We start from the raw sequence: 15998 nt of genomic DNA, 5'->3' as shown, positions 1-15998 counted from the left end.
GTTCGATGTAATAAACCTTGAACAACTTATAAAAAAATATAAGGATCCCCGAACGTTTCGGGTCCATTCGTACATAACCACTTAATAATTATTATAATTTATGCCTTTGATATCAATACAGTGGGATCATCTTATTTTCGTGGAAACAATTCCATTGAATTAGAAATGAACTGATGGCGTATACGAAATCATTCTGTTCAACCTAAGAAACATTAATGAAGCAACGTAAAAATTAGATACACGATCCAACAAGATTGTATTTGTTGAAATTTTTGACATATAGTACGTATGGTTCAGATGTGTTCATGTTCTCTAAACAATAAATGTTTTCTAAGAAACATTTTGAAAATTTGTTTTATACCAAAACTCAGCAGGTTTCTGCTTTAGGCTTTCTTCACCTAATTGAAAATCCAAAGTCATGAGCGTGCTTCACGAATATCCCGAATATTACTGTGTTATTCCTTTACATTCCTGTATGTATAAAATTTAAAACCCTATCTTTTTCAGCTTTGGAAATTTTTAGAAGAGAATTGGTGTGTAAGTGATCCTACTTCAAGAATCATTCCTTAATTCCGTTATCATTCCTGTTTTACTGCATCGAACGATACAGATGTTGTTTACTTCTTGCACATTTCTCCATTTTCTTTTATCATCATATACTGGGAATAAGCTAAAAGTGAACTACCGTAAACATATTCTAAGGATTTGGATATATATGTATGAAATGCTTGGATGATGCAAGGTTCTGTATGGTAATGTTTAGTATGTTGTACAAGCTACATTCTATTGCGATTAGTTAGATGCAAACACAAAAAAATAACATCGAAACCAACGTCACCTGTTTACTCATTGTGCAACCAGCTACATTATCATTGGAATTACTTGGTACTACGTTGCTTGTTGAACCTATCGGATTTGGGTCTTCGGAAATTCTGGTATCGGATAAAGGATTTGTGCATTCAGGATAGGAGGAAATTAGTGGCAAGGAGTTGTTTGAGCATTCCGTTAGCTGGTTAGTATTTGCTGAGCATAGCTGTGAATCTGGCAATATTTTGTCGGTAAATGTTTCAGACTGACTGTCGGCTTTGTATACGGAAATATTTTCACTTAGATGCTGCAAATCCATATCTACACCTTCTATCAGAGATACTGCTGGAGAACTATCACGTACTTGAGTGTTCAACATATGATATTGTTTTTCAGCACTGTCGTAAACCGGTTTATCAAACCAATATCTATCTTCTACCAAATTACACAAGTGTACGTTTTTTCTGTGATCTTCTTCAACATCAACTTCTGATTTATCAGAATCCGATAAAGTTGCAGGTTTTTGAATTCCTTGTATTCCTGTACACCTACGATTCTGATCAACCTGTGTTATTTCATTTGACAATCCCAGTTCAGTTGAATCCGTTCTAATCTTTTCCTTTTCTGAAGTGATCTGAGAACCAGTCAATTCTTCATCTAGATTTAAGTTGAGATAACTTTTTTCAACGTCTATTGTGAGAGTACTTTGATGAGGTGTACTGTCACTCGTAACTCCAATAGCTGTTTGGTTAATTCCTTCGACTTTCTGACAAACATCGATATTAGCAGAATCTTCTTGTTCTGCCATTTGTGTATCAACAGTTTTGTGCGTGGGGACCGAAACGTACTGGAAATTCTTCTTTTCAAAATCGTGATATGTCCAGTAATCATAATAGTCGCTAAGCGGTATTTCAAGCTCTTCAATTGCGACCATATCTTGTTCATTTTCATAATACTCATAGGTGAAATCAGTATCATTTTGATTGATTGGCAATGGAAGATCACAAATGGTTGATTGCCCCGTATTCTCAGAAGAAGATCCAAAGTGATGGTAATACATCTTTTCAGCATCACGGTATTGCCAATAATTAGTAGAAATATTATTTTCTTGCTCATATTTCATCGTACCAAACATTTCGCGAGTGCTACAAGAATCCAATGATTCAGTTATCGGAATGGTTTCGTAGTCATCATTCGAAGACTCCAACGATGCAGTAACTACCGTTGATGGGATCGAGTCTTGTTGCAATGATGCATCTTTCTGATCAATAAAAGTGTTGTCCATGTCTTTAATTACATTTGGTGTTTGTTGTGATGAAATTGTTCCATCTGAACTTTGTGTCTCTAATACTTCTGGGTTTTCTATTCGATTTTCACTGATATTATGCAAATTCGACGGTGTTTCGTCAACAGGTGCAACAGGTATTTGGTCTAATTCATCGGTGATCAGCTGCTGGTATGTTGTCGCTTGTAGACTAATAGATTCATAATTTGATGCATTGTCTAAATCAATCACAGTCGGTGTTGCTTTGAGAACATTTAAAATAGTCTCTTCGCTACTGCTTTCATCTGGGATCAAGTCTTGTTCGAATGATGCTGCTCTGAGAGCAATCAAAGTAGTTTCTTCGTCATTGCTTTCATCTGGGGATGTAATAGTTTTATCAAGATACATTATCTCCCGCGATTCTTGGTTACCCATCAGATTCTCACTATTATCTTCATTAATTTGTGCAACATGTATTTGAATATTATCATCGTTGATTTGTTGCTTGTATGTTGACAAGTTTGACTCTGTCGAGATTTCATCACTAATAGACTGAGCTGGTTCAGCGATTATCAAATCAGGTTCGAATGATGTTACTCTGAGGATAACTATGGCAGTCTCCTCATCAGTCACCTCAACTGGTAGAGATGCAATTATTTCATCTGAAATTTCTGACTCTTGCGCTTCTTGGTTTTCCTTTCGAATTTCATTATTATTTTTCAAATCAACAGTCAGTTCAACAGGAATTTGGTCTACCGTATTGATTATTCGCTGATGGTCAACAAATGCTTGTGGAGTACTGCATTCAGTGTCAGCCAGAAGTTCATCATTTGTAGGATGCTCTGATTCGATTAACTTCGACATAATCAAATCTTGCTCGAAGGATGTTTCTCGGAGAGCAATCAGAGCAGGTTCTTCTTCTTCAATTTCATCTGCGATTTGACTGTATGCCGTTGTTTCACCCATACATTCTACTACTTGTGTCTCTAGGTTTTCTATTAATTTTTCGGCGTCATCTTGCAAATCTACAGATGTTTCATCAGTCTGTACACCTGGTCTTATCATTTCGGCGTTCTTGATTTGCTGCTGGTCTGTTGACGGTTGCTGGGTACTAGATTCAGTCTCTGACAGAATGTTATCTGTTGGCAGCTCTGATTCGATGACTATATTTGATGGAAACAAATCTTGCTCGTACGATGCTTCTCTGAGGGCTATTAAAACTGTCTCCTCGTCTATTACTTTATCAGGGGATCGATCAAATGAAATTGTTTCTTCTAGACCTACTACGGCTCGCGCTTCTTGGTTATCCATTGAATATTCTCTGTTATATTGTATGTTTAAAACGGTCTTGTCAGTCTGTAAAATGTGTCTGTGGTCTACTTCATTACTTATTTGTTGTTGGACTGGTAAAGTTTGCTGGCAACTAGAATCCTCTGACAGGAATTCATCATTTGCAGGGTGCTCTGATTCATTGACTATCATTGGATTGATCAAATCTGGTACGAGGGTTGTTTCTCTGAGTCCGATCAAAGCAGTTTCCTCTTTGGTTTTCATTAATTTTCCACTGTCATCACTCCAATCTGCAACTGTTACATCAGTCTGTACAACAGGTGTTTGTATGTAACTTGATTCAGGCTCTGGCAGAATTCCATCATTTGTAGGTTGCTCTGACTCAGTGACTATCTTTGATACGATCAAATCTTGTTCGAATGATGTTTCTCTAAGAGCAATCAAAGCAGTTTCCTCATCATTGACTTCATCTGGGAGTTGAAGGTTTGCAATTTTTTCATTCATTCCATCTATTACCCGTATCTGTCGATTTTCCATCAAGTTTTCGTTATTGTCATTCAAATCTGCAACTGTTTCATCAGTCTGTACAACAGGACTTTGAATTTCGACATCCTGGATTTGTTGCAGGTTTGTCACCGTTTGCTGGGTTCCATGTTCAGTCTCTGGTAGAATGTTGTCAATCGTTGGTTGCTCTGATTCGATGGCTATTTTTGATTGAATCAAATCTTGCTCGTACGATGCTTCACGGAGGGCAATTAAAACTTTCTCCTCATCGTTTATTTCATCGGGGTATTGTTCAAATGCAATTGATTCAACTAGATACCCTACAGCTTGTGTCTCTTGATTATCCATTAAATGTTCTCTCTTGTCTTTCTTGTCTGAAACAGTCTCGTCAGTCTGTAAAATAGGTATGGGGTCTACTTCATTATTTATTAGCTGGCGACTAGATTCATCTTCTGGCGGTAATTCATCATTTGTAGGCTCTGATTCAGTGGCTACCTTTGAAATGATTAAATCTTGTTCGAGGGATGTTTCTCGGAGAGCGATCAAAGCAGCTTCCTCTTGGGTTTCCATTAAGTTATCTCTCAAATCTGCAGCTGTTGCATCAGTGATTTCAACAGGTCTCTGAGCTTCCTCATCATTCATTTGCTTTTGGTCAACTGATTGTTTTATACAACTGGATTCGGACTCAGACACAACTTCATCACTCTTAGGTTGCTCTGCTACAATGATTATCTTTGATACGATCAAATCTCGTTCGAATAATGGTTCCCTGTGAGTGATGAATGAAGTTTCCTCATCATTGATTCGACGGTTTGAATTTGATTCATCCATGCATTCTACTTCCCGTGCCTCTCGGTTGTCCACTGAATGTTCACTGCTTTCAGTCGAAACCACAGCTGTTTTATCAGTCTGTACTACTGAGCTTTGAATCTCGGCATTCTTGATTTGCTGCTGTTCTGTTGACATCGGCTGGGTACCATATTCAGTTTCTGGCAGAATTTTATCAACCGTTGGCTGCTCTTCGATGACTATGTTCGATGGAATCAAATCTTGCTCGTACGATGCTTCTCTGAGGGCAATTAAAAGTTCCTCTTCGGTTTTTACTTCATCAGAGAATCGTTCAAATGAAATAGATACTACGGCTTCGTCAGTCTGTAAAGCAGATTCATGTTCTGGTAGGAATTCATCATGTGACTCAATAACAATATCTGATATAACGATTTCTTCATCATTAACTTCGTCTGGGATTTGAAGGTTTGAAATTTTTTCATCCATATATTCTATTACCAGAGCCTCTCGGTTTTCCATTAAAATTTTACTGATATCTTTCAAATCAGCAGCTATTTTATCAGCTTGCCCAACTGGACTTTGAATTTCGACATCCTTGATCTTCTTCTGGTCTGTTGACGTTTGTTGGGTAGTAGTTTCTAATTTTATATTGATCTCATCATTTGTTGGCTGCTTTGCGTCAATTACGATTTCCGATGGGTTCAAATTTGGTCCAAGTGATATTTCTGTAAGAGCATTTAGTGCAGTCTCCTCATCAGTTATTTTATCAGGGGTTTGTTGAGATTTAGATTCTATGTTATCTCTCAATTCCGACCGTATTTCATTAGTCTGTACAAGTGTTTTTTCTATCTCGTCAATTATTCGCTCATTTTCTGACGTTTGCCTGGAACTGAATTCAGTCGGTTGCAGAATTTTATCATTGTTATACTGTTCTGATTCAGTGTTGATCTTTATTGAGTTCAAATCTTGTTTTGATGTTTCATTGGGTTCGATGAAAACACTCTCTGGGTTTTCGGTTAGGTTTCTAATGTTATCTTTTGAATTTTCATCAGTTTGTCTGGCTTCCTCTTCGTGGTCTGTTGACGTTTGGAGGGGACATGATTCCGATTCCGATAGGACTTCATTATTTGTACTCTGCTCAGATTCAAAACCTATGACCACTGATTTCAAATCAATTTGGAATGTGGTTTCTCTGAGAGCCATTAAAACAGTCTCCTCGTCATTGACTTCATCTTGGATTCCATCTGAATATTGTGATTTCCCTATTTCTTGGTTTTCCATTAGATTTTCACTTATATTGCTCGAATCTGCTGTTTCGTCCGTCTGTACAATATGTCTGTGGTCTACCTCGTCGATTATTGGCTGTTGGTCTGTTGACATTTGCAGGCGGATAGGTTCAAGCTCTGTTATGGTTTCTTCATCTTTAGGTTTCACTGATTCCGCATCTATCGTTAATGGGATTAAATCTGGATCAGATGATGCGTCCTTGTGTGAAATGGAAACAGTCTCCGCGTCATTGAATTCTTCTGTCAACCTTTGCAGGGAACAAGTTTCAGCCTCTGGGAGAATTTCATCCTTGGGATGTATCTCGTGGATGACTATTTCTAAAGTGGCTATATCTTTCTCGTTCATGGATTCATTCAAGGCACTCGAAGCAGTTTTCTCATCATTGATTGTATCTGTAATTCGTTCAAATTGAATTGTTCTCTCTGAATTGTCCAGACATTCTGTTAGTTTATCAATGTTATCTTCCACAGCATTTTCATCAATCTGTACAACAGGATCTTGGACTACCACATAATGGATTTGCTGTTGATCTACCGACGTTTGCAGCGTACTCGATTCACACTCTGGCAGAATATCATAATTTGAACTCTGCTCAGGTTCACTTATCATTGCCGAGAGCCGATCTTTTTGGAATGAAGTTTCTCTGTGGTCAATTAAAGCAGTCTCCTCGTCATTAATTTCAACTTGTGCTTCAGTTAAAATTTGTGGCTTCTGTGATTTTTCGTTGTTCGCAAGACTTTGACTGATATAATTCAAATCCGAAACTGTTTCGTCGATCTGTACATCAATTACTTGCTGCGGGTTTGCTGACGTTGTCGGGACATTAGATTCAAATTCTGGTATCATTTCGACATTTGTAGGTGTCTCTGATTTATTGTCTATCGTAGATGAGATCAAATCTGGATCGAATAATGTGTCTTTGAGAGCGATTACAGACTCGTCTTTGATTTCATGTGTCGATGATTGCAGTGAACTAGATTCAAATTCCGGAGGATGCTTTGTGTCGATGACTATTTTTGATGTGATTATATCCATCTCGTATAAGGGTTCGTTAAGGGCACTGGACGCAATTTCCTCATCATTGAGTGCATCTAAGATCCGTTGAGATGTAATTATTTCTTCTGGATTGTGTGGATCTTCATTGCTAGCTTCTACATCCGAAACCGTTTCTTCAGTCTGTACAATAAGTGTTTGACTTATCTTGTAGGTTATTTGTTGTTGGACTTCATTCGTCCACGTTTGTAAGGCATTAGATTCAGTCTCGGGCAATATTTCTTCATTCTTAGACTGTTCTGATTCAGCGCCTATTTCTTGTAGAACCAAATCTTGTTTGAATGGTGTTTCAATGACAGTGATAAAAGCAATCTCCTCATTATTTATGACATCTGGAACTTGTTGGTATGTAACTGTTTCATTTAGACCTTCGATTGACCGTGTCTCTTGTACAACAGGGATTTGAACTTTCTCCCGGTTGATAAGCTGCTGGTCTGTTGATGTTTGCTGGGAAATCGATTCAGATTCTAGTTCACCTTTTGCCTCTCTAAGGGCAATTAAAGTAATCTCTTCGTGCTTGACTTCCTCTGGGGTGCGAGGAGATGCTGATTCGTCAGTCCGTACAACAGGTTTTGTTGGCAGAATACTAGATTCACGCTCTGGTAGAATTTCATCATCCGTAAGCTTCTCTGCTTTAGTTCCTATAGTTGATGAAATCAGTTCTGGATCATCCGGGATTCGTTGAGATGTAATTGTTCCATTTGAATTATCTACCTCTTGTACTGCTTGATTGTTCGTTAGATTATCACTATTATCTTTCAAGTCGTGCATTGTAATTTCGTGAGTCTGTACATCAAGTCTTTGCTCTATTTGATCGTCCTGTTGGGCTGTCAACGTTTTTGGAGAACTATATTGGGTTTCTGGCAGGTTTTCGTCAGTATGCGTAAGTGGTCTTTGGTCTACCTCGTGAATAATTTTATGCTGATCTTCAGACGGTGGCAGAATTTCATCATATTCAGGCTGTTTTGATGCAGTGACTGACGTTGTTGAGAACAATTCTTGTTCAAATGATGGTTCTCTGCGGATAATTGAAGCAATCTCCTTGTCAGTTATTACATCTAGGCTTGGTTGAGAAGCAATTTCTTTATCTTGTTCGGAGGATGTTTCTCTGAGTGCGATTAAAGCCTTCTCTTCATCGGTGGTTTCATCTGGGGTTTCTCGGGGTAAAATTGTTTCCTTCAGATATTCTATTTCTCGTGGCTGGTTTTCGGTCAGGACCTCTTCATTCTTTTGTATACAAGGTCTTTGGACTGCGTCATCGTTCATTTGCGGGCCTTCTGTCGACGTTTCCAGGCAACTAGATTCAAACTCTTCAAATGACGTTTCCTTGAGAACAGTCAAAACAACTTCCTCGTCATTGACTTCATCTGTCGACGTTTGCGGGGGGATAGATTCAGTATCCCGTAGAATTTCCGTCCGTTGGATTGTATATTCAGAGTCTTGTTTGAAGGATATTTCTCTGAGTGAAATTAAAGTCTTCTCCTCATCTGTAATTTCATCTGAAGTTTCAGTGAGCTCAATTGCTTCCAGACGTTGTATTTTCCACGGTTGATGTTCGATTAGGTTTGTAATATTATCATGCAAATCTTCCACTTCTTTATCCTTTTGTATAAAAGGTGCTTGGACTTCATCAACATTGATTTTCTGATGATCCGTTGACGTTTCCAGACAACTAGATTCATGCTCAGGCAGAATTTCATCATTTGAAGATTGCTCAGATTCAGCGACTATCATCACCGATAACGAATCTTGTTCAAATGACGTTTCCCTGAGAGCAGCCCCCAGCCCTTCATTGACCTCATCTGTCCCCGTTTCCGATGACGTAGATTCAATATCCGGTAGGATTTGCGCCTCTTGGATCATATGTGTATTGTCTTCTTTGAAGGATATTTCTCTGAGTGAGATTAGGGTCTTCTCCTCATCAGTGATTTCATCTGGGGTTTCTTGGGGTGCAATTGTTTCATTCGGACATTCTATATCTAGTCGTTCATTTTCGGTTAGGGCTTGCAAATCTTCAGCCTCTTCATCCTTTTGTACGCCAGGTCTTTGGAGGTATTCGTCATCGTTCGTTTGCTGGTCTTCTGTTATCGTTTTCAGGCAGCTAGATTCAAACTCTGGCAGAGTTTCATCATGTAAAGACTGCTCAGATTCTGCGACTAACGAATCTTCTCCGAATGACGTTTCCTTGAGAATAGTTGAAGCAGTTTCCTCATCATTGACCTCATTTGTAGAGGTTTGCGGAAGACTAGATTCATTATCCAGTAAGATTTCCGCCCCTTGGATTGTATGGTCACTGTCTTGCTTGAGAGATATTTCTCTGAGTGAGATTAAAGTCTTCTCCTCATTATTTATTTCATCTAAAGTTTCTGTGAGTTCAATTGCTTCATTCAGACTTCCAATTTCCTGCGGTTGATGTTTGATTAGATTCGTAATACTATCTTGCAAATCTTTCTCTTCCTCGTCCTGTTGTATAAAGGCTGCTTGATCTTCATTTTGTTTGAGAGATATTTCTCTGAGTGAGATTAAAGTCTTCTCCTCATCAGTGATTTCATCTGGGGTGTCTGTGAGTTCAATTGCTTCCTTTAGACATTCTATTTCCTGCGGTTGATGTTCGATTAGGCTTGTAATTTTATCTTTCAAATCTTCCGCTTCCTCATCCTTCTGTATAAAAGGTTCTTGAGCTTCAATTTGTTTGAGGGATATTTCTCTGAGTGAGATTAAAGTTTTCTCCTCATCAGTTATTTCATCTGGGGTTTCTGTCAGTTCAATTTCTTCCTTTAGACATTCTTTTTCCTGCGGTAGATGTTCGATTAGGCGTGTAATATTATCTTGCAAAGCTCCCGCCTCTTCATCCTTTTGTATGAAAGGTGCTTGGATTTCATCAACATCGGTTTGCCGGTCTTCTGCCGACGTTTCCAGGCAACTAGATTTTAACTCTGGCAGAATTTCACCATTTGAAGACTGCTCAAATTCAGCGACTATATTCACCGATACTGTATCTTCTTCAAATGACGTTTTCCTAAGAGCAGTTAAAGCCACTTCCTCATCAATGACCACTTCTGTCGACGTTTGAGGGGGACTAGATTCAGTACTCGGTAGGATTTCCGCCCCTTGGAATATATGTTCACTTTCCTGTTTAAATGAAATTTCTCTGAGTGCGATCAAAATCTTTTCCTCGTCAGTGATTTCGTCTGGGGTTTCTCGGACTGCAATTACTTCATTCAGACATTCTATTTCCCGCGGTTGGTGTTCGATAATGCTTTCTCGCAAATCTTCCGCTTCTACATCCTTTTGTATACAAGGTCCTTGGACTGCGTAATCGTTGATTTGTGAGTCTTCTGTCGACGATTCCAGCCAACTAGATTCAAACTCTGGCAGAATTTCATCATTTGAAGACTGCTCAGATTCAGCGGCTGTTTTCACCGATAACAAATCTTGTTCGAATGACGTTTCTCTGAGTGCAGTTAAAGCAGCCTCCTCATCATTGACTTCATCTGTCACCGTTTGTGGAGAATTGGATTCATTTTCTGGTAGGATTTCATCAGTAGTAAGCTTTTCTGATGCCCGTAATATAATCGAGTTGATCAAATTTTTCGTATTACAGGGTTCTTCGTGGGTACTTGACGTAGGCTCTGTATCATAGACTTCATCTGAAGTTTGTCCTGTGGTAATTACTTTATCTGAATTCTCTAACTCCTGTGCGCCTTGATTTGCGTTTATTGGTTGTTGATCTGGGGGAAGTAGTAGGGAACTAGATTCAGGTTCGGTGACCATATTCGATGGGATTGAATCTTGATCGTCTGATGCTTTTCTGAAGGCAATTAAAACGGTTTCCTCATCAGTGACCTTAGCCGGGGTTACTTGGGAAACAATTGTGGAATCTGAGGTATCTTCTTGATTTTCAACTAGTTCGTCCCTCTTATTTTTTATATACAATGCAGTTTCGTGAATCAACTCAACTGCTCTTTGATCTACTTCTTCATTTGTTTGTTGTTGGTCAGTTAACGTTTCCAGGAACTTTGATTCAGGCTCCGTTATTGTTAATGCTTGTTCACCTGTTTTCTCAGATGGTAATGGGAAGTGTCTGTAATACATCATTTCTGCATCATGGTATTTCCAATAAGTATAGCAAGTGTTGTTTAGAATTTCATAGTTTTCCGGCTTGGCCACAACGTTAGATGACTCCTTGATATCATTACTTTCATCGTTCTTGGTTTCGCCGAATTTGCCACTCATTTCGACATATCCTATGACCTGAATTTTATCGTTTGACTCTGATATTGAGTCGTTGATTGCTTTATAAACTACTGACTCAGAAACATTAGCTTCGGTACTTTCATGTTCCTCGGCAGGTCCAGGTCTCAACCCTGATGAATCTTCTATCAATGTATCGTCAGTTATTGTTATATCAATAGTCGATAAGTATCGCATTTCATTGTCAGTACAGTCTTTAGTTGAAGTAATACATATATCATTATTTTCCAGCAATAAATCTCTTTCATCAGTCTCCTTAGAAATATCATATGTCTGCATTAGGTCTACAAAACTGGCGTTTATTTGCTGATTTTCTGTCAACGTTTTCAGGGAACTAGATTCAGTCGCTGGAAGAATTTCATCATTTTTAGGTTGATCTGATTCGGTCGCTATGTTTGGTAGATTCAAATCTTGTTTGAGAGATGTTTCTCTATGAGCGATCAAAACGTTCTCCTCATCAGTAATTGTATCCTTTGGAAGTTCCATTTCCTGTATCTGTAGGTTTTTGGTTTGGTTTTCAATGTTATCTTGCAAATCTTTAATCTCTTTATTAGGCTGTGATACAGAACTTTGAACTTCCTCCTCGTAGATTTGCTGCGGTTCTGATGATGTTTGCTCGAAACTAGATTCAATCTCTGGTAAAATTTCAATATTCGAAGGCTGCGCAGATTCAGTGACAGTTATCAGCGAAGGTAAGTCTTGTTCGAATGATGTTTCTCTGAGAGCAATTAAAGCTGTCTCCTCGTCATTGACTTCATCTGGCACCATTTGCGGTGAATATGAAGCAGTCTCTGGAAGTTGCAACGATTCTGGGGAATCACTTCCAGCATCAATTAATTGTGTAGTCTTACTCTCCTCTTGTTGGTTTGATTCTTCTCGTATTTCTACCAGAAGTGCTTCGTTGGAAGGCTCTAGTTCAGTGCTTAAATGCTGTATCATTTGACTCTCTCCAGAAACATAATGGGTTTCATAAGGATTCTGAGCATTTGCCTCGAAATTTTGAATTGGAATATCACAACCTGTAACGGTTTGGTTTATCATTGATGGCACTGTCTTGTTTTCGATCACAAGTTTCTCAGACTCTTGAATTGGAGAAAAAGTTTTCTCTTTCTCATGTTGTACGAATCCAATATCACAGGTACTGATTTTAATAGTCTCTGGGAGTTCGACACTTTTAAGTGCATCGTGCAAAATAGAGCTTGTGTGAATTATAGTAACTGTTTTGTGCTGGTCATCAACAGATGTGGAGTTTTTATTGATATCGGTTGATGGAGAAGAATCTTTTGAGATATTTGGAAAATCAACGTTCGTTTCAATTTCGGTTGATGGTTCTTCAGCTTGGAATGGCTGCACATTCTCGGCGCGCGGTTCTATTATTTCCTCAATAGAAACTGGATTAGTATAATATTCATCAATCATTTGCTGTTCGGTCGAGCTTTCGAACATAATCGTTGTTGTTTTAAATGTAACTGTAGATGTAGCAGTTTTAAATGCATCTTGTTGTAGGTTTGTTGTTTTATTTTCATCATTGCTTGGAAGGACAATCTCGGTACTCATCGTATCGGGTTTAGATGTTTTGTTGTCAGTATTTGAAACTATATCTGAAGCAGGATCTGAAACCACTCCTATCAAGTTAGTATGAAACGGTTCGCTAGTTGAAGAATCCACTACTGATATTTCAGTGGCTAATTGCATTTCTTCGTCATACTTTGTGTCTAAGCTTTTTGCGATTTCAGTATGCATTTCTGCTTCATCTAACTGAGCATTTATCAGAAACTGTTCAGTTTCACTAACATTCGTTTCAAATGTTATCATCGGAAGCTCTAACTTTATATGATTTATTGGTTTCAATAGATACTCTTCGTGAGTAATCATCGAAATTTTTTGACGGTGATCACGCCAATGTTTATTGATCATCACCATTTTTGAACCGTTTGGATCGCTTCCGTTGGAGTGTACATACTGCTGCGGAGTGGAATTCGATTTTAAACTGGATTCATTGGAATTTAGAACTGATGTTGTTGATGTGTTGTCAGGCTTCAAATGCTCGGTATCGTTAGTGTTTTGAGGTGTGTCTATGTCAGCTGGTGAGTCTTGTTCAGTTATTTCGAAAGAGGAGCTATTACTTCGAGCGTTGTCAATATTTTCTATGGTAACTGTTTTCTGTTCTGTTGGACACATGAAGTCATACTCCTCAAATACAAGATTGCTTTTAAATCCATTATTTGGATTTGGTTCAGTCGTTATATCGTCTGGATTCGCAATATCTTTTGTTGGAATCGATAAATCAGCCGCTGGGCTTCCGCAACAGGTTTCTGAGGTAGATTGTTGCTGTTTAATCACATTTATCGATTCGTTATGTGCGTATGGTTGTATTTCTGGTACTAGCTGACAGTCAGATAACTCTCTTTCAAATTGTTTGCTTTCACACTCTAATAAAGCTACAATCTTTAATGAATTTGACTTGCGAATTTTTTCGAACCTATCAATTTTTGTTCTTTTAGTCTTTTTAGCGTTTTGTTTCGCATTGTCATTTCTTGTGCTTGTGATACTGTGTTGATCTAGGTTTTCCATTGGGGTAACAGGATCTAACATTGGGGGATCTTCTTTGTCAGAAGATGTCACAAGATTTAGTGACGGTGTTGGATTACTTTCACTCTTTTGAATTATGCAATCGTTCTGCTCAGGTGATACCATTGGATCTGGCAAAAGTTGTGTGTCTTCTTCGACAACTGGATATTCTCCTACATTATGTAATTTGTCAGAATCTTGTTGCGACAAATCAACTGCGTTTGTTATATTTATATCTGACACTACGCTGGCTGGCGATATGGTAACGTTAGACTTATTACCAATATGAACTTCCACTTGTTGATCAGATTTCCCAAACTTTTTCTTCTTCTTCTTTTGTTTTCTGGGCTCATTGCTAGGATCATTCGTTTTTCTTGTTTCAGGGGATATTCGAGGTATGTCGTCACGAGTGGTCTTTTTGCTAACTACGTCGTCACGAGAGATCTTTTCGTCATTGTTCGAAACAACAACAATAGAAGATTTTGATTGTGAAACTGTCATTTGTTTAGAAGTCAAACTAGGTTCAGAAATATGTTGATATTTTGGTTTGCGTTGCCTACGACTTTTTGAAATAAATGAATCCCTAGTGGAAACGGTTGGCCCGCCATATGTTGTGAACTCACTAATTTCGGATTTTTCGACACCTAACTCACTATCTGTTGGCTTCTGAACGTACTTATGCGTAGAATGGGTATTACCTGCACTGAGTTTCTTAACCACTTCCGCGTAAGATTTATTTGAATGATTCTCGTAAACGCTTGTTTGAGAGAAATCATTGCCTACGATCACGGTTTCTTTCAAATTTTTCTGATATTCGGAATCACGCATTGTATTGTCAGAAACTGTTTTTGAAAAAGTATCCTGTTCAGATTCACGTTTTTGTGGTTCAGCTTGTTTCGGAATATTTAAGGCTTTTTTAACACGTTTAGGTTTGTCTCTGGGGTTGGATTTTAAGGATTTCACGCCGGTTCTGTAATTGTCATCAGGAATATCGAACTTCAAAGAGTTGTTGTATGAGCAAGGGGCCGATTCTTCTGTGCGCTTGTCCTTTTGGCTCAGAACGGTCAGTACGGGATTTTGGTTATTTTCGGTTGACACTTGTTTAGTGGTACGGGTTGGTAGTTGATAATGCGTTTGATGCTGTTTACGTAGACCAGCAACAACTTCAGCATATGTAAGATCGGAGGTGTTCCAAATGCTTGACCGGTTGGAACTTTCTGGCGCTACCTGTTTCATTTCTGGTGCTACCTGTTTCGTTGCTCTATTGGATATGCTAGCACTATTAGTAACACATGTGGGAAATGACGGTATTGATTGTGTTGAACATTCCATATTTTGAATATGTGTTACTTCCGGTTGTTGTGTGGTATACATTAGGTGCTGAGATAGTTGTTGTTGAGTTTCCTCATTAGAAACTTGGTTCCAAACAAACGGCGGTTCCTGATGGTGGGAATTTGCAATTTATTGTTCGGAAATTATGGGGACGTGGTGAAATAAGCAATACGTGTATGTAACTGATTTGAAATGACTAGTTTTGTATTCAGACATTTAAGAGAAATATGATATGATATGAAACACGTAGTCCTAAGAATATTTCTTATCTAAATTAAGTCGGTCGAATGAAAGCGAAGGGCAACGTCATTCGGGAGCACCCCGTTGCAGCAGCAGTTTAATTTTGGCGTTTATTTGATTTAGATGTGATTGCAAAGCACGTATACGATCACGACATTCCTGAAAGGATTTTTTAGTTCCGAACAAAGGTCCCAATTTGATGCGCGCAGTCAGTTATACAACATTGAATTTTGCGAAGCAGAGAAACCATTTTAAGCCATTTATTGGATGATGAAATATGTTTTCATTATTTTTTATTGAACGTGAAATACATTTATATGGGTTTATAATTATTAGTTGGATTGGATTATTAGTTGGACAGTAAAAAAGAAACGGAAACAATAAATAAATACTTTAGATTTCACCTTATTAGCCTCAGATCTACAGCAATAGTGTGAAGGTATATAATATATTCGGAGAGTGATAAAAGTGGGTGCTAGAAAGCGCAATATCCGTGAATGATATTTGTGATATAAGGACATATAATGTGAAAAATTGAGGTTTTGATGCTGAGCCATGAATGAAGTAAGGAATTTTCTAAATTGGTGATATTGGTGATATCTACACA

General features: G+C 38.3%; 2 protein-coding genes across 10 annotated transcripts in view; one reads left to right on the top strand and one right to left on the bottom strand.

The window, feature by feature from the left end:
• LOC131686117 (uncharacterized) overlaps positions 1-15998 on the top strand; it is a 280208-nt gene that overhangs the window by 172165 nt on the left and 92045 nt on the right. The gene's annotated exons all lie outside the window — the stretch shown is intronic.
• LOC131686114 (muscle-specific protein 300 kDa) overlaps positions 1-15998 on the bottom strand; it is a 113822-nt gene that overhangs the window by 20753 nt on the left and 77071 nt on the right. For all 6 annotated transcript variants that reach the window (XM_058970270.1, XM_058970268.1, XM_058970265.1 and 3 more), the window contains one exon: positions 839-15259. In XM_058970270.1, the coding sequence (XP_058826253.1) occupies positions 839-15259 (14421 nt within the window). The remainder of the gene's footprint in view (positions 1-838; positions 15260-15998) is intronic.

The sequence above is a fragment of the Topomyia yanbarensis genome, chromosome 2 (assembly GCF_030247195.1).
Source record: "Topomyia yanbarensis strain Yona2022 chromosome 2, ASM3024719v1, whole genome shotgun sequence".
NCBI classification, from domain to species: domain Eukaryota; kingdom Metazoa; phylum Arthropoda; class Insecta; order Diptera; family Culicidae; genus Topomyia; species Topomyia yanbarensis.
The sequence above is the reverse complement of the archived record's forward strand: the minus strand, read 5'-3'. Positions and strand labels throughout refer to the sequence as shown.